Source organism: Centroberyx affinis, unplaced genomic scaffold (assembly GCF_046629955.1).
Source record: "Centroberyx affinis isolate AG114_WGS23_722 - 3 ecotype Tasmania unplaced genomic scaffold, CSIRO-AGI_Caff_v1 ptg000351l_1, whole genome shotgun sequence".
NCBI classification, from domain to species: Eukaryota; Metazoa; Chordata; class Actinopteri; order Beryciformes; family Berycidae; genus Centroberyx; species Centroberyx affinis.
Window position 1 is genome coordinate 5,520 of NW_027279023.1, and position 21,981 is coordinate 27,500.

The 21,981-nt window shown below is 41.1% G+C and overlaps 1 protein-coding gene across 3 annotated transcripts; it reads left to right on the forward strand.

Annotated features, from left to right (window-relative positions):
* Positions 1-548: 548 nt before the first annotated feature.
* Positions 549-15,481, forward strand: LOC139641174 (NLR family CARD domain-containing protein 3-like). Of its 3 annotated transcripts, XM_071515446.1 has the most exons (7): positions 549-798; positions 3,496-5,293; positions 6,305-6,478; positions 7,604-7,777; positions 10,957-11,130; positions 11,999-12,045; positions 12,290-15,445. In XM_071515446.1, the coding sequence occupies exons 1-7, from the start codon at positions 687-689 to the stop codon at positions 12,820-12,822; spliced, it is 3,012 nt and encodes a 1,003-aa protein (XP_071371547.1). In that variant the 5' UTR covers positions 549-686; the 3' UTR covers positions 12,823-15,445. The 3 variants fall into 3 exon arrangements, with proteins under 3 accessions (XP_071371547.1, XP_071371548.1, XP_071371549.1); XM_071515447.1 differs by lacking the exon at positions 11,999-12,045 and having other exon boundaries at positions 15,311-15,481; XM_071515448.1 differs by lacking the exon at positions 11,999-12,045 and having other exon boundaries at positions 12,290-12,426.
* The last annotated feature ends 6,500 nt before the right edge of the window (positions 15,482-21,981 follow it).

Below are 21,981 nucleotides of genomic sequence, written 5' to 3' on the forward strand. Positions count from 1 at the left end.
AATGATTAATCGATTAATCGATTAGTTGTCAACTATTAAATTAATCGACAACTATTTTGATAATTGATTAATCGGTTTGAGTAATTGAGTAAAAGAAAAATAAGTCAAATTTCTCTGATTCCAGCTTCTTAAATGTGAATATTTTCTGGTTTCTTTACTCCTCTATGACAGTAAACTGAATATCTTTGGGTTGTGGACAAAACAAGACATTTGAGGACGTCATCTTGGGCTTTGGGAAACACTGATCCACATTTTTCACCATTTTCTGACATTTTATAGACCAAACAACTAATCGATTAATCAAGAAAATAATCGACAGATTAATTGACAATGAAAATAATCGTTAGTTGCAGCCCTAGTTGAAAAGGTCAGACTATAGAACAAATATTATCAATTACATTACCAATTACTTGTGTGACCTGGCTGATAAAGTGATCTTGCGAAGAGATGAATCTTAGTCATTCCTGTGGGAAAATTGCATAATTGTTATTTCCTGTGATTTTACCAGGGAGCAACCAACGATGGCGACGGATAAAGAGAAGCTCTTGGAAACACTGGATGATTTGGGAGAGGACGAATTTGAGAAGTTCAAGTGGTTCCTGGAGCAGGATGACAGCCTGGAAGGTTTCCCAGCCATCAAAAAGAGGCGACTGGAGAAGAAGAATAGACAGGACACAGTGGATCAGATGGTGCAGACCTACTGTGGAAACACTCTGGAGGTGACCAAGAAGGTTTTAATGAAGATCAACAGGAATGATCTAGTGCAGAGTTTGTCAAACAGCAGCTCAGGACCCAAAGGTAAGTCATGGGAGGATTTAAAAAAAAAAAAAAAGGGACATTTGAAAAAAGGACACATATAATGATTTATTATATAACACTTTATACCAACAATTTATACAAAGTGCAGGCTGTATCATTTTTATGTCTACTTTTGTTGGCCGACATCCAGACAATAGATGTGAAGAGAGACAGGCGGCCTTGTGAGTGTATGTGATTATTGTATTGTATTTGTATTTATGTAATTTCTTTAGATTTTAATATACTTTATTAATTCCCCAGTAGGGCTGTGCCGATTATGAAATTTTAGCTGACGATTATCAGTCACATATATAATCGCGATCAATGATTTAATTGCCTTTAAATCATTGGGCTCAGATAAATGGGTGAGTTTCTGGTCCGTCTGTTCACGTCTGAAGGGTTCACAGCTATTTACTTCAATGCAGCTGCTCAGCTGGCTGAGCTGCCAATGTGGAACAAAGCTGGATTTGAGCCATACAACTGACAAGATTTTGCTTATTATAGTAATTTATCATCATGTCAGTAATCAAAATATAAGATACATAAACCAATGTGACTTAAATAAATGTTGGAGACAAGGTTATGGATAGCCACGGAGAAGCCTTCATCTATAAACAGATGGTCGGACATGGTGATATGACAAAACAAAATGAACTAAACAAAATGAATGAAGTAACCACACAGAGCGTGGCACAAAGACAGAAGTGTGTTGGAACCACGCTATGACAACCTTTAATCACGCCGTGCCCATAATGTTCTGGCTTACCCCACAGCACACTCAATACATTTCTGCACAACAAAAATGCCTCCATCCTCACCCGGGGCCTTTCGTGCTTCCTTCTCAAGCAGAGTAGCCTTCTGGAATATTCCACAACATCGCAATAAACGAACAGTGACCATGTAGGCTGCAGATAAACTGATACAAACATCACTGAAGGAAGCCTAACATGAATATCAGCAACAGATGAGTAAATATGAGACTCAAAAACAACTACACACGCAGTGTTTTTCTGCGCATTGTGTATGATATAATAAAGTGGACATAGCCTTTGTGTGGCCTATTATTATTTAAGGTTTAATAAAACATTTTTTTACATATGTTTTAATTGAACAAAATAATGTTTTGCACAATAGCAGACCCGCTTGAGAATTTTAACCTAATAGGCCTACCCAATCTTCACAGTGGGGAACGACCGCAAGAAAGAAGCGGCCGTTGTGTGATCCGGTCCAGACTGTCCCGGTATAGCCTACATTAAGCCCGATAGGTACACGCCGTAATAGCATATTGTTGGGAATTATAGACAAGTGTTATATTGAGAATAGGCCTAGTGTAAAGATTATTATAACTAATCATGGAATCAAGGGCAAAAAAAATCTTTCTGTGTCAGGAGCGCTGCTCCTTCGGGACCGGTTGCAACCGGGACAAACAACCACTAGCCTAGTCTATTTGACCAACTAAGATAAAATAACATGGAAAACTAAGCAAAAGTACATAATTCTGTTCACTTACCCAGAGGTAAAATGTAGACAGGCGCAACACAAGCCTAACCCTAACCCTAACGCAGACCACGGCGGAACAAGAACGGACCTGGTACAGCAGCTTAAAATGCTGCTTGGATACCGAAATCTTATGCTGTGTAGTTGAGGTGTTTATTATTATTATTATTATTATTATTATTATTATTACAATTATTATTGCTCAAACACACCTTTAAGGAATGACAGACTGCAGTTATAGGCTACGGTCACAGGAAGGATAGGCTATTTGGTGTCGGCACATTTCAAAGAGTGTGTGCTGTGTTAATATTAGCTTCATCTCTCACTGCAGTGCGGAGTTTTAATTTAAAAGCTTGTTAGAGCAGTGAAACTATTTGGGAGACAGGTACACACTTGGGTTTATTTATGTGGGTTTATTTATTTAAGAGAAAACAAAAAAAACAAAACTTAGGCATTTTATGGAATCAGACGATTATAGAAAATAATCGTCTATATTTCATATAATCGCGACCACGCGATTATACGATCATCGGCACAGCCCTATTCCCCAGTGGGTGAATTCTCACTTCGGCCTCTAGTTGGGGTGCAGGGTCAGCCAGCTAGTTCGGTGCCCCTGCAGCAGGTCGGGGTTAAGTATCTTGCTCAAAGACCGATCACAGTTGTGCACGATATAACAATAATGCCTGACAGTATCTTCTACAAGACAAGTGTGATGCAGCCTTGTACATGCTGCATCACCACTTTATCCATAATCCCAGGAAAGAAGGTCCTCAGGGGTTTTATACAATCATTACCAATGCATGTGTATTGTCTGGGTTAGGGTTAGTTTTCCCCAAAGTAGTTTACATACATGAACATAACAAACAGCAGCAGGTGAGAAGGAGTGCAGCTAGCTGCTTGGTTAACACAGAAGTTGTCAGTGCAAGCATTAAAGCACAGCTAGCAGAGCTTTATGGGAATCGGCACAGTGTGAATGTGTCTTTATGGAATCCAATTGGTTGCATGAAACTCGTGGTTGAGTAATAATAACCGATTCTACAACAGCTACCTTACACCTTACACCCAGTCAGGACCTGCTTGTCCACCCACCAGTAATGAGCCGTATAGAGTCCATGGAGTTGGGAATGTGTACATTATCAGGAAATGTTTGCATTACTCATTACTCACCTCATTGATTTCATCTGTTGTTTATTCATTCAGAAACTCCTGCTGCAGAGTGCCAACATGAACTCAAATCCAGTCTGAAGGAGAAGGTTCAGGATTTGTATGAGGGGATTGCTAAAGCAGGAAACCCAACAGATCTGAAACAGATCTACACAGAGCTTTACATCACAGAGGGAGGGAGTGGAGAGGTCAATGATGAACATGAGGTCAGACTGATTGAAAAAGCATCCAGAAACCAGAGACCAGAAAAAACAATCAGATGTGAAGACATCTTTAAACCCTTACCTGGAAGAGTTAAACCAATCAGAAAACTGTTGACAAAGGGAGTGGCTGGCATTGGGAAAACAGTCTTAACACAGAAGTTCACTCTGGACTGGGCTGAAGACAAAGCCAACCAGGATATACAGTTCACATTTCCATTCACTTTCCGAGAGCTGAATCTGCTGAAAGGGAAAAAGTACAGCTTGGTGGAACTTCTCCATCGCTTCTTTACTGAGACCAAAGAAGCAGGAATCTGCAGGTTTGACAAGTTCCAGGTTGTGTTCATCTTTGACGGTCTGGATGAGTGTCGACTTCCTCTGGACTTCAAGAACAACGAGATCCTGACTGATGTTACAGAGTCGACCTCAGTGGATGTGCTGCTGACAAACCTCATCAAGGGGAAACTGCTTCCCTCTGCTCGCCTCTGGATAACCACACGACCTGCAGCAGCCAATCAGATCCCTCCTGAGTGCGTTGACATGGTGACAGAGGTGAGAGGCTTCACTGACCCACAGAAGGAGGAGTACTTCAGGAAGAGATTCAGAGATGAGGAGCAGGCCAGAGGAATCATCTCCCACATCAAGACTTCACGAAGCCTCCACATCATGTGCCACATCCCAGTATTCTGCTGGATCACTGCTACAGTTCTGGACCATGTGTCGAAAACTAGTGAGAGAGGAGACCTGCCCAAGACCCTGACTGAGATGTACATCCACTTCCTGGTGGTTCAGTCCAAACTGCAGAACGTCAAGTATCATGGGAGAGCTGAGACAGATCCACACTGGAATACAGAAAGCAGGAAGATGATTCTCTCTCTGGGAAAACTGGCTTTTGAGCAGCTGGAGAAAGGCAACCTGATCTTCTATGAAGCCGACCTGACAGAGTGTGGCATTGATATCAGAGCAGCCTCAGTGTACTCAGGAGTGTTCACACAGATCTTTAAAGAGGAGTGTGGGCTGTACCAGGACAAGATGTTCTCCTTTGTCCATCTGAGCATTCAGGAGTTTCTGGCTGCTGTCTACATGTTCCACTGTTACACAAACAGGGAAGAGAAGGTACTGAAGACATTCCTGGGAGAAGACTGGGGTAGATCTGAAGAGAGTGAACAATCCCTGGATGACTTCCTGAAGACAGCCATGTGCAAATCCCTGAAGAGTAAAAATGGCCACCTGGACCTCTTTGTCCGCTTCCTTCATGGCCTCTCACTGGAGTCCAGCCAGAGACTCTTAGGAGGCCTGCTGGGTCAGACAGAGAGCAGACCAGAAAGCATCCAGAGAGCCATCAGCAACCTGAAGAAGATGAACACCTCCAGTATCTCTCCTGACAGAAGCATCAACATCTTCCACTGTTTGATGGAGATGAACGACCAGTCAGTACATCAGGAGATCCAAGAGTTCCTGAAGTCAGACACCAGATCAGAGAAGAAACTCTCTGTGATCCACTGCTCAGCTCTGGCCTACATGCTGCAGATGTCAGAGGAGGTTCTGGATGTGTTGGACCTGGAGGCCTACAACACATCAGTGGAGGGACGATGGAGACTGATCCCAGCTGTGAGGAACTGCAGGAAGGCTCGGTTAGTCCTGATGTGAATACCAACAGTATAGAACAGTGTAGAGCGACCTTCATACCTGACACCATCAGAATTACAATAAAGATCTATAGTTCCTCAAACATACACACTATTAACTGTTGTTCTACATAGCAGTGGTACACAGTGTTGGGCGTAACGCGTTACAAAGTAATGTGTCACTGTAATCACATTACTTTTTCCTGTAACAGAGTAAAGTCATTACTGTTCCAGGTTCAGTTTCACATCCCAGTTACTGATCTAACAGATCGGTTGTTTCTTGAGTTTCATTCTTTAGTCTAGTTCAACTCTTTATTGGTGTAATATCTATGAAAGATTCCCCTCGTCTTCTCCTGCCTTCAGCTCATGTCAGAAATATCAGAATTACAGAGAGCGACATGAACGAGCCGACAAAGTGGGAAATACGACTGGGAAAGTTGGAATTTAATGCAGTAGGCTGAAAACCTTAAAAGTAACTAAACCCCAACCAAATCTGTGGTGAAGCCGGACTCTAATGGTGTCAGGCTGTTTTACTGAGTTGTTTTACCAGAAGTTGAACTGAACTGCCTGTGGAGCTCAGGCTGAAATCTCTATAATTTTTCATTCTTTTTTTAAACACTTTTTTTTTACAGAAATGCTTTCATATAATTGCATTTATGTATTCTTTTCTGTTTGGTTTCTGACTATATTATACATTAACCACTTTTGGGAAATTTCAAATTCTATAATACAAATTATTGTCCTTATTATTATCAGTATTATTATTGTTATTATTATTATTGTTATTACTAGTAGTAGTATTGGTAGTAGTAATAGTAGTAGTAGTAGTATGCTGTATATGTTTTGATTGGTATGCTAGTCTCAGCTATGCTTTGATAATCTCTCATTTTACATTAAATCTGTAAACAGACTTTCTGGCTGTGAACTCTCAGAGACCTCAGCTCTGAAGTCCTGGTCTCAGCTCTGAAGTCCTGGTCTCAGTTCTGAAGTCCAACTCCTCCTTTATTCTTTATTCAGATTGAGGGGCTGCAGGTTTTCAGAGACTCACTATGAAGTCCTGGTGTCAGCTCTGAAGTCCAACCCCTCCCATCTGACAGAGCTGGACCTGAGTAACACCAACCTGCAGGATTCAGGACTGAAGCTGCTCTCTGCTGGACTGGAGAGTCCACACTGCAGACTGGAGACTCTCAGGTAAAATCACTTTACAGTTTTTCTCAGTTGATTCGACACATTTCTCCAAACTAAGGTCCGTTCTCTCAAAACAGGATTCCTGAATCTGCAAAGGTCGCCCTGCAGGTTTTACATGAGGATTTGAGTTTTATTGATCCAGCTTCATATACACAGCAGTGAAGCTCAGTGACTGAGAGAAGATCATCCATGCTCTGATATCTTGTCATTAGATTACTGCACCTCTCTCTGTTCCTCTCAGCCATAATTCACTGTCACATCTCCAGCTGCTTCAGAATAGAGCAGCTAGATTTTAACCAGTGGGAAGGTGACATCATCATCTGCCCAGTTTTAACATCTGTCCTCTGGTTACCAGTTAGATAGAGAATTAATATTAAAATGTCACTGAACACATTTAAAGCAGGCTAGTTTTGGTCCTGAATTACACTGTGGAGCTCTTAGTTCCCTGTGAGCTGAGAGCCAGCTGAGATCTTCAGGTCCTCCTGACTTTCCCTCAGTCCAGACTCAAAATTGAAGGTGGTTTCACTTTAGTCCTCAGGGCTTCCAGACTGTGGAAAGCCTTCCTGAGGGACTGAGGCTGCAGGTTCACTATCATCTTTAAAACTCTTTGTAAAACACACTTTTATTGACTTGCTTTTGTGTCATTTTGTGTCATCTTTTTGTCTCTCCTCACTTCTTCATCTTGTTTCTCATGTTTGTATTTGATATTATTATTTAAATCCACTTGTTTTTAAAGTGTTTCCTAATTTCTATACTCTTTATTTTCTTTTTTATGGCTCGTTGTGCAGTGTAACAAAGCATGTGCCATTTGGTGGATTTATTTATCCAATCACCTTACAGCACCATGTGTGAATACATTGTTAGCATGGGCGGCCCAGTGGGAATCAAACCAGTTTCCCTGTCAGTGTTAGTGCTCCAGTCAGCTCAGTATACAGCACCATGCAAACACACTGGGACCTGCTTTAGACCAGGGCCTCATCAATACAGTCTGTCAGTAGAAATAATACAATAATGACATTAAATATAAGGGTCAGTTAGCCTCATCAATACAGTCTGTCAGCAGAAATAATACAATAATGACATTCAATATAACAGAGTAACATTTCCACATGTCTTCTTGTCCTTCAGGCTGAGTGTGTGTCAGCTGTCAGAAAGAAGCTGTGAAGCTCTGGCCTCAGGTCTCAGCTCCCAGTCCTCTAGTCTGAGAGAGCTGGACCTGAGTAACAACGACCTGCAGGATTCAGGACTGAAGCTGCTCTCTGCTGGACTGGAGAGTCCACACTGCAGACTGGAGACTCTCAGGTCAGGATCACTGTTACTGTTCAACAGACCATTTACATTCTGCTTTACATGCACATTAATGTCAGAGAAAATACCTGAACTGTCATTTTCCTGCTGATGTGGTTTTTGAAAGCAGCTGAGAAACCAACATTCAGCTCTACTTTCTCTCCTCTGAGAGAATATTTCATTATTTCTCTCCTCACTGCCTCTGTTGGTGAAACCTGAAGTAAAGGACTTGTCAGATTCTGTCAAACTGAGTCCAGAACTGAAATTAAAACACAAACCTGATCCTGGGGTCAGCTGTTAATATTGGAGACAGTTTTTGTGTTATTATAACTGATTTCAGAGCAGTTTATTAATGAGAAAATCCAACATGTAACTGTTTTTAAACAAAGAGTTTCCACTGAGAGCTACGATCTGTTTTTCAGAAAACCTGTTCAAAAGCTGCAAAAGCTCAAAATAAACAAGAAATAACAAACTATTTGTGCTGAGTGATGAAGCTGAAAACGTTATTACAATAAAAATGTTCATATCAGGAGATGTTGAGTTTTATCACAATATGTAAAATCACTATTTCTGAGTTTAAAGGGTTAATTTAGCTCCTGAATAAAAGTTGAATAGATCAGTCAACTTTCATTTAAAACACTTCTTTACTGCCAGAATAAAACTAAAATAAGGATTATAATCATAATAATAATAATAATAATAAAAAGCGGGAGTGAAATGGTTTCTCAGTCTTATTTTCAACACTATAACCTCATATAATATTTAAATAAGAATAATGAAACAAAGCAGTGAAGCCGTTCTTCTTCCAGTTTGACCTGAACGCAGCAGAAAACCAGCAGCCAGTGAAGTAAACAAGGAAGTGTGTGAGCAACCTAAAAAATATCAAATGGACGATTATAAGTGAAACATCATAAGTGTTCAGTGGCAGCTGTTTAAAGACGTTTCACTGCAGAGTGTTTCTGTGTTTTAATCACTTTTGGCTCCAGCTGCCGGAGAGTGTGTTTGCTGTGTGTGTGTGTTGGACAGCAGCGCTCCTGTTTAAAGCAATACTCCACTTAGTTTTAACATGGGGGTTATTCAGCACCTGACCGCCATGAAGACCAGAATATAAACTACTGACCAGGACCAGATGCAGCTGGACCAGTTTGTAGAGTTTGAATGAGGAGAAAACCTCCTGAAAACTGACATTGAACTCGTTGGTGAACAGATTCAACAACAGATCCTGCTGGAAGACAATAAAGTAGCAACTGGTCCGCAGTTACATTGCATTTCTGTTCTTGGTTCACACTAAAATGAGTATTTAAAAATAAAGTAGATCCGGTCTCCCCAACAGGAGCTATCTCTCCTACATGGTATCCCTCCGCTGTGTTCTCTTCTGTCAGTAAAGATGCTGTTTGGTTCTAAATAGCAGTACATGTAATCGTAGTACGGCCGCTGCGCTCAGACTGTTCGGTGCGGTATCCAGTTATTAGATCATATAAGTTGAAAAGAATGTGCAGATCATGTACTTCCTGTAATAATATGGTGAAAACCAACAGGTTTATCAATCAACATACCGCTAAGGAATACACGATAAAATCACTCATCACATGCAACACTACCAATGTTATATATCTTTTCTTTTGTAAATGCAATAAATACTATGTGGGTCAAAGCTCACGGAAGCTTAACGTCAGACTTCAGGAACATAGCAGTAGCATCAGGAGAGGAGACATCACATCCCCAGTTGCCAGACACTTTTTAAATAAAGGACACAGATTGGAGGACTTCAAATGTACAGGCATTGAGAAAGTAAGGTTGAATGGCAGAGGGGGGAACAAGGAAAATGCCTTATTGAAAAGGGAATGTTTCTGGATACATACCTTAAATGCATTGCATCCTAATGGGTTAAAGGAGGAATGCAATCTGACGGTGTTTTTATGAATGAACGACTCTTGAGGTCGGGCTCCAGTGTGAATATAGTAGCCGAATGTTTAAACTTAGAGACTGTCGGTATGTCTGATGTATGAACGGCTGACCACCTGATGTCTTCAGACATCCCATTGTTTTTTGACATATACAGTATATATATTGTTTTCTGATATTTTGTATAATCTTAAAGGGCGACATGGACGACATGTTTTTTGTACACGTTTAACAATGTAAATAACACCAATGCCCCCTGGTGGCGACATCAGGAACCACATGTTGGAGTTTAGTTTAACACCAGGGACTTACAGAGCAAGACCTTCACATAATGATTCTTATTATGGGGATTAGATCCTTCATGTCAAAATGGTAGAGGTGTTTTGAAAGTGGTGTCTGCATGTATGAAATACTTTGAAGCCTCTTATTTTGTTGATTCAATGTTGTACCAAGATCATGTTGAGATGATGACATCACCTGTGTCTTTCCACACACCTGTGACAATGAAGTTTCCCTACATATAGAGGAAAAAGATGAGTTACTATCAGACACTGATGAAAGCCGGAGGGCCGAAAACGTTCTGTTATGAAATAAAATAAGTGCTTAACAAAGTAACTTTCCATCGTGTGCGACCCCATCCTTTCAACTAAATAGTCGGACCAAACGTCAATTAAAAATCACAGCAGCAGGATCTGCTGTTGAATCTGTTCACCAACGTGTTCAATGGCAGTTTCCATTCAAATGAATGGGAAGTAAAAATCTGAACTACAAACTGGTCCAGCTGCATCTGGTCTTGGTCAGTAGATTATATTCTGCTTCTCAAATAAATAAGTTCATGTTGAAACTAAGTGGAATATTAATTTAACTGAAGCTACGTAAAACTCTACAATGAAGGAAGTGATGAAATGTTGAATCCATCAATCTTCATGACTAAAACTAGGAAAACAAGGTCTAGGTTGAAAATAACCAGAATTATGTTTTAAGAGAGAAACTCTGCTGTGATCAATATTATTGAACATTTTCAAGCTGCTTTTATTTTGAAATCCAGGAAAATGTAATCAATATTGTTTAATCACCACATCTCTCTGTGTGTGTGTGTTTGTGTGTGTGTGTCTGTGTGTGTGTGTGTGTGTCTGTCTGTGTGTGTGTGTGTGTGTGTCTCTCTCTCTCTCTCTCTATGTGTGTGTGTGTCTCTTTGTGTGTGTGTGTGTGTGTGTGTGTGTGTGTGTGTGTGTGTGTCTGTGTGTGTGTGTGTGTGTGTGTGTGTGTGTGTGTGTGTGTGTGTGCAGGCTGTCAGGCTGTCGGCTCACAGAGGAAGGCTGTGCTTCTCTGGCCTCAGCTCTGAGCTCCAACCCCTCCCATCTGAGAGAGCTGGACCTGAGCTACAATCATCCAGGAGCCTCAGGAGTGAAGCTGCTCTCTGCTGGACCGGAGGATCCACACCGGAGACCGGACTCTCTCAGGTACGGAGAGGCCACGTCCGCTAGAAGGCTGAGAGTCACACACATTTTCTCTGTCAGACCGGCTGCGTCCGCACCGCGGCTAAATACAGCCGTCGCTCCTCATCGGAGCTTCGTCCCGTTCGGTTCACACACGGTTCGGTTATTAAGGAGAGGGAAGCTTTCTACGACCGAACTCGCTACCCGAAACGTTCGGGTGTCGATACCGAATCCGAGAGCGGATCCGGTCGGTCCGAGTAGCGTGAACCGGAACCGGACCGGACGGCCGCTCGTTACGTTACGTAACTTTATCGTTGTTAATTTGAAAGAGACGGAGGGAAGAGTTGAGACGTTCTCACATTTTCTATCAGTCTGTTTCCTGCAGCTGCTCCACCAGTTCTGTGTCTTGAGGCCAAATGTTGCGTCTCTTTAAAGTATCAAGTTCATGAGGTGGAAGAAGAGAAAACCACGCCGCTGTCGGTGGAGGTTTATTCAAATCTGATGGACAAACTGACGCCTCTGGTTACTGGTGTTACTGGTGTCCAGTAGACTGAAAACACAGGCGACGGGAGCCGCCATATTGGTCTGCGGTAAACGTTACTATGGTTACAGACATTATTTACAGGAGTGGAGTGACTCCTGTTACCGTACAGACTCGGTCTGGTGGTTTTACTCCGCTCTGCTCCAGTCTGTACCAACATATGAACATTCACTCTGATTCATAAATTCAGTGTGAACGGAGCTGCTGAGAAGCTGAGGAATATTGTTTCATGTTGAATGGAGGATATGAGTGACGGCGTCTGGAAAATCACTCATATGGAAGGTTATGAAGGTTATTTGTTCATTATCAAAGAGATTATGCTGTCTGACTTTATTTACCTCCCCCCCCCAGTGTGGACCATGATGCAGTGCGGTGGTTGAAACCAGGTCTGAGGAAGTGTAAGCGTGTATTTAGTTTGATTCATGAAAACAAAGCAGCACATTCAGTTTCTATTTAAATAGAAAGCTCATGTGTGACATCTATTCATTCAAATCCTACTCTGAAGAAAGATGGCTGACAAAATGTGTCATCATGAAACTGAAGAAATGAACAGTCAATCTGTTAATAAATCAACCAATAATAAACACAACAGGTGTATTAGATGAGAAGCTGCTGCTGTATTGAGTCTTGTTCTCTTATCAGATGCCTGTGAACTCACACTGGACCCAAACACAGCACACAGAAACCTCTTCCTGTCTGAAGACAGAAAGGTGACGAGGGTGAGAGAGGAGCAGCCATATCCTGATCACCCAGAGAGATTTGACTGCTGGGAACAGCTGCTGTGTAGAAATGGTCTGACTGGTCGCTGTTACTGGGAGGTCGAGTGGGAAGGAGTTGTTGATATAGGAGTGACTTACAGAGGAATCAGTAGGAGAGGAGTGGGTGCTGACTGCAGGCTTGGAGGGAATGAAAAGTCCTGGAGTCTGATCTGCTATGGTAACAGTTACTCTGTCTGGCACAATAACAGATTCACATTCATACCTTCCCTCTCCTCCTCTGACTCTAACAGAGTAGCAGTGTATCTGGACTGGCCTGCTGGCTCTCTGTCCTTCTACAGAGTTTCCTCTGACACACTGATCCACATCCACAGCTTCCACTCCACATTCACTGAACCACTCTATCCTGGGTTTAGGATCCGGTCTGGGTCTGGTTCCTCAGTGTCTTTTGTCAGATAGAGGAGGGAGAGAGAAACACTCACACTGCTGACCAAAGACAGCTGCTGAGATGATGGTTCACTCTGTACAGGATCACACGCACACACACACACAGACACACACACACACACACACGCGGGCACACACACACACACACACACATACACAAACACACACACTTTACTAAATAGAGTGTATTGTGTGTGTTGGGTAACTGAACAGGGTTTTAACAACAAGAACATGGACATTTTATTGTGAAAATGAAATGAATGAGAAATGAAACCAGACAGAATCAAGTTATGGTTGTTCATCTTAGAGTCTGTTGTTGATGATTGACAGGTTGAAATATCTTTCTGTAGCAACATTTGGTATTTTATTGTCATCTCATCATTCCAAGATATAAACTTCTATCTAGTTTTCTGTAATTGTTTGTCAGAATGAAAATTTCTCCTAAATGAACATTGTTTGGTCTTCATCTTTTCCAACAAGCAGTTTCAACTGTGAGAGAGTGAAAGTCTCCTAACGGCCACTAGGGGGCAGATAGACTCTGACTCTGAGGGACAGGGAGGGACCAACACACACACACACACACACACACACACACACACACACACAGTTATCATCAGCAGTTTCAACTCCGATATAAATAATGTGATGGATGAAGCTTCTCAGCTGCTTCTAGCTCAGTGAGATCAGCAGCTGCTTGTCATGTGACAGGTTGCTGACCTCTGACCTCTGACCCCTCTGGTGACATGTGGACATGTACACAGACTGGACAAAATATTAGGAACACTTCACTCTTTTCATGAGGCAAACGGACAAAGTGAATCCAGCTGAAAGAAAACTATACCGTTTGCTTTCAACGTGCCTCCTACTGTTTCTTTTTTTTTTTTTTTACATATTTTACATATTGTAATGATGTAGTGCAGGTTAACCTCTAGTAGACTGAAGAGTATTTTCTACATCCATTAGCACAGTATAAACTTTGCAGTGTCACAAAACATATACCTATGGCTATTTAATATTATTCATCACCATTTTTTTTCATTTTAGCTTAATAATGCTGTTTAGACAAAAGGGCAAACAAAGAGTAAATTACAAATTGATTAATTGACGGGAGATAGTGACGTCTGACGTCGTCATGGCAACACGTGACGCCACAAAGTGCCGTCCCGTTCCTCCTGAACCGTTTGGAGCCTCATGACTTCTCACACTCAGGCTCTACAGCTGAACACACAGGTGACTCAGTTCAGTCTGTGAGGCTCAGGGTCAGTCTGTAGGGGGACACTGGGGCTGCGGTCCAGTAGTCAAAAAAATACGTCCTGACTCCTGTTCCTAACCACTTCTCCTTGACCTCTTTGGAAAAGGTCATGAGGTCAAGGAAAGACGTGAAGGAGAATTCATAAGGACTTAGGAAAAGACAACCGCAGTTCCCAAGATGGACGACTAAAAGCATCTTAGACACTTCACCCCGTGTGTTCTTACTGTGTTTCATGCAGGCTGTAGAAACGTGGACGACCCGGTGAAAAATATCGCTTCATCACCAAGGTTGGAATTGAAATAAAAAGGAATATAGGCTACCAGTCACTAAAGTGAAAGGAAATGGTTTTCACATTGAGAATGGTTGCTCACGCTCAGCCTCCTGTCCACTCATATTTATCCACATGAATCCCAATTTGTTTGATTGTATGAAAATAATTGTTAAATTCATGCAAGATAGGCATAACATGTTAGGCCTACAAATCTACTACTGTACATATCATCATTCTTAAGTTTCAAACATGTTGAATTAAAAACATCATCTGGCTAAAAACGTCTCATATCCCTTTTTCTTGAAAGACAGACTTCTGTGTTCTGGTTAATATGCTGATTATGATCTGATTATAAGCCTATGCATATAATAGCTTAAGAACCACCACACAACTCAGTAAACACCTTGAAATATTGACTTTATTGTGCTTTGAATTTGTTCTGGCTGATACAGGCCTTTATTACAGTAAGGCAAGGGTTTCAGCATCTGTGCAAAAATGAATGAATGATATTCCTAAAGGCTGCAATACAACAACGCTCAGAATGAAGAAATAACTAATGCAAACTGAGCAGAGGTTACGCTACAACGTTAACTTCTGTCAAGTCAAACTGGAGTTTTCTGGAACATATTGGAACCTAGAAAAAAAAACAACTTTTAGAAATTAAAAGAGATATATGTGTATAAATAAATAAATAAAGTAATGGCAGGAATTCACTGACAAACGGAATAATCTGAAAGCAAACCGGATGGAACGTCTGCCCGGCGTGAGCGCTGCCCGGAGCAATTAAAAGCACCACGCAGCGTCACAGTCCATGGCGCACGCAGGCAGGAGTGAGAGTGAGTTACTATGGTTACGGGGACGCTCTGTGCACAGAGATATAACACAAGTGTAAGTATAACACAAGTGTTTTCTATAGTATTTGTATAGTACTTGTATAGTACTCAGTACTGAGCCGATTTTGTTTGAATTAATTGCAGGCTGTTTCTGCCAAGACGCTCCTTAATGATGGAAGTGACACATGGTGACGTGTGGTGGCAGACAGAGAGGACATTCATTTGCATATCTGTATAGGCTACTGTGGATTTTAAGTTGATTCAAGTGTAGAGATGTTTGTTTTTACTGTAGTAGTCTACTTGTTTACATGATGGCATCTACAGAAATTATTTCTTTATGGATTGTAATAAAGTAAAATAAAAAACTTATGTCCATTATTACCTGCTTAAATTGGCTTAGAGCTGTCACACTAACCACTTCATGGCATTACATTTGTCTTTTATTGTATATTTTATCTGGGTGTATTGTTAGGTGTGTTTGAGTGTTGGTGATATTTAATTGCTGCCAACATCTGTCTGTTGCTACAACAACAGATCATTTGGGGGTTTTACATTAACTTTCATGCATAGAGGTCACTACAGTGTACAGCTATTCAAATGCTGTTTTCTTGTATATGCATGAGTTTTGATGGCATAGTTGCACATCAGCCACTACAGTGGACGCTATTGCATCATCTCATACACTGCCACCCAGTGGCAAGCCATTGCAAGTGAAAAAAAAAGACGAGTGAAACCAAGATGGCTGACAGACAGCCAGAAACACCAAGTTGCTCATTTTTTCCTGTTCAAACCTTCTATAAAAAGAGACCCTTGCAGGTAAAAAATATGGTGACATCAAGTAACATCTAAGGAGTCATGCCATTGCTAAATTTTCCAAGCATTGATTTTATATTGGGTGGAAATTATGATTAATCACATGTCCACTAAATTGTACATCATGCATCGCTAGCTATATTTCAACTACAATTCATAGGCTACAATTAGTCTATCACTGCTGCTGTTCTTGAAAATACTTCATCTGCAGTAGCTTTTTTTGGCTGTAAATCAACTTGTTTATGTTTTTAGAATGTAACTTGAAGTTTTTGTATATCTTTATATTTTGTAGAGCTCAGGAGCAGAGCGTAATAGACAGGCCTACAAGATAGTGGAGGAATTACCACAGTCAAGTGAGGAGGATGATGCTAGTAGCGGTGAGGAATGGCTGCCAGAACAGGAAGGATTAGCAAATGCTAGCAGTAGTGACAGTGGAGCTGAGGACACTGAGTCTGGAAAGGATGCTGAGGGAGTTGAGGCTGAGGGAGCTGAGGATGCAAATGATGGTGAGGGAGTTGAGGCTGAGGGAGCTGAGGATGCAAATGATGGTGAGGCAGTTGAGGCTGAGGATGCGTCACCTAACCGGGCTCAAGGGAAAAAGGCAGAAAAAAACAGCAGAAATGTCTGGAAAACTAAAGACAATGAGTTTGAGGGAGACTTGCCTCCTTTTTTAGGAGAGTGGAAAGTGAATGTTGAGGGAACAGAACCAATAGATTTCTTCATGCATCTATTTCCCGAAGATCTGATAGATGATATAGTGCACAATACAAACCTGTATGCACTCCAAAAAGGAAAAGAAAATCTGGCCTTGACATCACAGGAGTTGAAAACATTTCTAGGAGTAAATATGGTCATGTCATACGTCAGATACCCAAGATCAAGAATGTACTGGTCATCAGATGCAGGACTTCGTCTTGATTTGATAGCAGATGCAATGCCAGTGAACAGATTTGAGCAGATTCTGAGCTACATTCACTTTGTTGATAACTTCTCACATGACCCCGAAAATGCAGATAAGTTCTTCAAAGTCAGACCAGTGTTGGATGCACTCAAGGAAACCTTCCATTCAGCAGTCGATCCTGAAGAATTTAAATCGATAGATGAACAGATGATTCCCTACAAGGGCCGCCTGTCTCTCAAGCAGTACGTCCCCAAAAAGCCCAAACCCTGGGGTGTGAAAGTGTGGGTGAGAGCAGGATCCTCTGGATACATGTACAGATTTGAAGCCTATCAGGGTTCAGCTGGGGGGCGAGGTCAGATCAGTCAGTTGGGAATGGCTGGAGACGTAGTCATGCGCCTCTGTGACGACATACAGCAAAAGAATCACAAGGTGTTTTTTGACAATTTCTTTTGCACCATTCCACTCCTTCAGGCATTGCGACACCAAGGGATCTATGGCACTGGCACATGCAGAAACAACAGGCTCCATGGAGCACAACTAAAACTGAAGAGTGAAAAGCAACTAAAGCAAGAAGGAAGAGGATCTTTGTCTGTTGTCACCAATGCTCAAAACATCACTGTCACACGTTGGTTAGATAGTTCAGTGATCCACATGGCCTCTTCCTGCACTGGCCAGTCTCCATCAGATGTGGCCCAGAGATGGAGCAAGAAAGAAAAGAAGATGCTCAACATCCCAAGGCCATTTTCCGTGAGGCTGTACAATAAGCATATGGGAGGAGTAGATCTCATGGATCAGTGTGTTGCAATGTATCCCCACAGACGCAGAAACAAACTGTGGTACATCCGAGTGTTCTTTCACTTCCTTGACGTGACCACTGTGAATGCCTGGCACCTCTACAGAATGTCTGGGTTGGAACAGAAGGATCTTCTGCACTTCAAGGCATCTACAGCTCGTGCGCTCATAAATGCAGGATCCATCAAGACACGCGCAAGAGGAAGACCCAGGGCCCTGGAAACCACTGGCCCCAGCTCACCGAAGCAAAAAATGCCAACAGATGCCATGATGCTGCGTGCACACGAAGAACCAAGTACATCTGCATGCAGTGTCTTGTGGCTTTGTGCCCCGGGTGCTTTGCCAATTGTCATAGAAAATAGTCTCTACGCAAGGAGCGACTAGCATGCTTTGACAAGAAATATATGATGCATGCCACCTCTAGTCAAGATACTGTGAGGATCTATCTTTAGTTCAGAGACTTGTTATTAGTGTCACACTACCCTCAGTTCAGAGACTTGTTACTAGTGTCATACTATCCTCAGTTCAGAGACTCTAACAGGTCCAATTTTATGCCAGTGGTGTGTATACTCTTTCTGTTTTGACCTGGCTAATAAAACAGATTTTAGTTCTCATTTTGATGTGCTGGCAAAGTTTAGAGTAGGTTTCCTTGCAGTAAAGCTAGCCATAAAAACATTCAGTGTAAGTTAGTGCTGGGGCAGTGCACCTTCCTATGGCTGACAATCGATGGATCGTGAGCGAGAGACTTGGGAATCTATACAGGAGAGTGAATTCCACAATGGTGTTTTGGTTATGCATGCATACATTATATTATTTTATAGTTCACATCACATTTCACATTTCAACACACTTAATTATATAATTTTATTAATTTGTTTGTTAAATACATATTTCTACAAAAATGCATGCTGTCCACCTGAGTGGACATGTAAATATATCTTTATGAAATATGGGTTGAAAAAAAATAAAGTTCAAACCTTGTTTTTCATGCCTAAAGATGAATAAAAACACTTAGTAAAAAAATCCTGACTGAGGTTATCATAATTCATGCATGAAAGGGTTAAAAATAAGCAGATTTTCATATTTACTCTTAATACAACTACTCAGTACCAAAGAAATCTGAGAATTATAAAGTCTTCTTGAAAAAAGGATTAATAGTTTCTGTAAAGTAAATGCACCATTAAAATACTTCCAGAAGATAATCTTTATGATTTAAAACATAATTACTTAACATAGTTTTGCTTTTTTTTTTATCTACAAACTACAAAAAATGCTCATGTTTGGTTCCATTTCAGACAGTCTCAGTTGTCTTGCACACAGTGAGCTAAATAAAAAGTAGTAGTGATGTCTCAATAAAAAAATATTAGCATTATAATGGCAGCATAAGGCACTATCACCATTGATTCCAATGACAGTCAGCTGAGCAGTTGACCCAGGTAAGATGGCTGCCATATGGTCCCATTCCAGAATAGGAATTCTCTATGACAGCTCCCCTCTACTGTTTTATCTCTATGGCTCTGTGTCTTAGTAAGTCAAAACTTGGCAGCCCTGCAGCCATATGTACAGTATGTGCTGTGCGTGACCCAGGTCACAACTGAAACGCTGTGTCTTTAAATAAAGCTCTCGTAAGTGAAGACAGCGTGCGGGAGTCTACAGATTTTTTTACTTTTAGCCAACAAGCTAGCACGCTAGCTAATGTTAGCTAATTAGCAATCCACTGTCTGTAAAGCCAGTTAATGTTAACAGTGCCAGTGCACGATAACTTTGGGTAAACAGATGTGGCACTGTCTTCTATAATCCAGTACCCATACCAGATTTCAAATTTCTACATCCTATAGCTTCAGCAAAATGCATTAATTACTATGAAGAAACTGACATTGGTATTATATTTTGATAATGATTAAGTGATTCTGTTTCACCTTTCAGAATATTTCTCTTCACAGAGTCATCTTGGCGTCTGAAAAACCCGTTGTTCCAAGCCACAAGAGTGAGTCTGTAAATACCATTTTAAGATACGACAACAGACTGTGAGACATAGTCTGTGTACAGTACAGGAGTAGAGAGTTAGTCATAATTTTTTACAGTCAGTGGTTGCAGAAGTAGGTGTTTAGCTTGTGTTATTCATGAGGTAATAATGTTCCATATGTTCAGGTTTTGCTTACTGTATATTAGGAGATATTTCTCTGAAATGAGAATGCTGCAACCACAATTACAATATCAACCAAGTCTAAAGATGATGGAATGAGACAATTGTTTATTTTACATTTAGTTTCATTTCATACCTTCTGCATATCATGCAATGTATTGTCCAACCACAGTTAAAATATGGATGATTGGTGACAGCTATCCGGCGTGAGGTTGTCTGTCAAGGCAAGTCGTCCCACCCACTGAAATCGATGTGGACGGCTAGAAGTCCAGACTGATCCGTGGAGCAAAACAGAATGTGAGGTCACATGATCAGGACGGTCTCACCAGGCTAGGCGACAGCCATGGTCCGAGGCGTTATGTTTTAGGGTTGTCCGTCCGTCCGTCCGTCCGTCCGTCCGTCCTGTTCTCATGAACGCGATATGTCCGAGACGCCTTGAGGGAATTTCTTCAAATCTGGCACAAACGTCCACTTGGACTCAAGGATGAACTGATTCGAATTTGGTGGTCAAAGGTCAAGGTCACTGTGACCTCACCGAGGACGTTTTTGGCCATAACTCAAGAATTAATACGTTAATTATGACAAAATTTCACACAAATGTCTAATAGGATAAAATGATGAAGTGATGACATTTTATATCCAAAAGTTCAAAGGTCAACGTCACTGTGACATCATAATGTTTTGCTTACCACTGCAGCTGAGAAAACGATCTTGGGTCATTCTACAAAAACGGTGGAAGTGCTGTCACTTACTTTTGCAGACACCAAAATCCTTAAAGTTGACCTAATAATCACATTAATTATTTATGTTCAATAAATAAAGACTGTCCTTGCAATGATAAAACAAAGTTTATTGGCAGAGGCATACAACTGCGAGGCGTTTATTTCTAGTTTCTTCATACAACTTACTTGGAGTTCTCCAGGCTCGCTGCTGGAGGAGCTTCTTCTAAACAACTGCAGTGAATGGGGAGCCGGACGTTCTGCTTAAAAAAGGGCAACAAATGTCCATAAAATTACTCCATAAAGCTCATGTAGTATAATCCAAGTCTTCTGACACCTGACGATCGCTGTATGAGTGGAAAAAAACAAAATTTGATCCATAATTTCATGAAAGTCGATCGGCATTGCATTTGATTTCTGATTGTTATGTTAATGTTAATGTTGTGATTTTAAAACAGTCAATCAATATCCAGAGTGTTTTAGTGCTAGTGGGAAATGAAATCACTGAAACTGAACTCCTTTGATTTAAAATGCCAACACTATCAAAACAACTGTCATTTTAGGAAAATTTCAGAAAATATTTACCCCTAATGTGTTTGCGTGGGGGAAAAATAACAATGATGAAGTTAAAGGAGTTTTTTCTTCAGGAGTTATCTACTGAGGTTAAAGTTGGAGGAGTTCTCTGTTTCAGGACGGAGCCACAGCCGTCTGCTGCTGATAAACTGAAGTGTCCGTCCTTCATGTGCTGCTGGAAATCAGTTCATAAAAGACTCTGCTGAGAACTTACCTTTCATTTTTTATTTTAATGTTTACTACTGTCATTTACTGAACATCATTTACTGAACACAAAACTGTGGTTATAATTATGTTCATTAATGCAAATGATTTAGTCAACTTTACGACTACAGCAACACCTTACCCCCAAATTATATAATGATGATGATGATGATGATGATGATGATAATACTTTATTGTCAGATCCAGTCTCCATTTGCAACATCACAGAAAAGACAAAAATTAAGACAGGACACAAAGATACATACATTCAGCATATTACAATCACAAAAGACAAATAATGCTTAATGCATAATGCTTCCATGGTCACAACATCATTCCAAAAAAAAACGGCTCCATAAAGCAATATGTCAGTGTCCATATCTGCCCCCCCTCCCCCTCCCCCTCCCCCCCAAACCTCACACACACACACACACACACACACCAGCCCCCCCTCCCCCCCTTGTTCAGTGGCCCGGGCCTGGTGATATGAGAGAAGGAACTTGTTTGGTAAAGCCGGGACAAAAATAACAGACATTTTATCTCGTAACACGGAAAGTCTGGACACAAGTTGGAGCAATCCAAACTGGGACTCTTTTTAAAAAAAAAATTATTTATTGCAGACTACAAACTTATGCCGTTCTGTAAACCTGTCTACGGACTAAAAGTT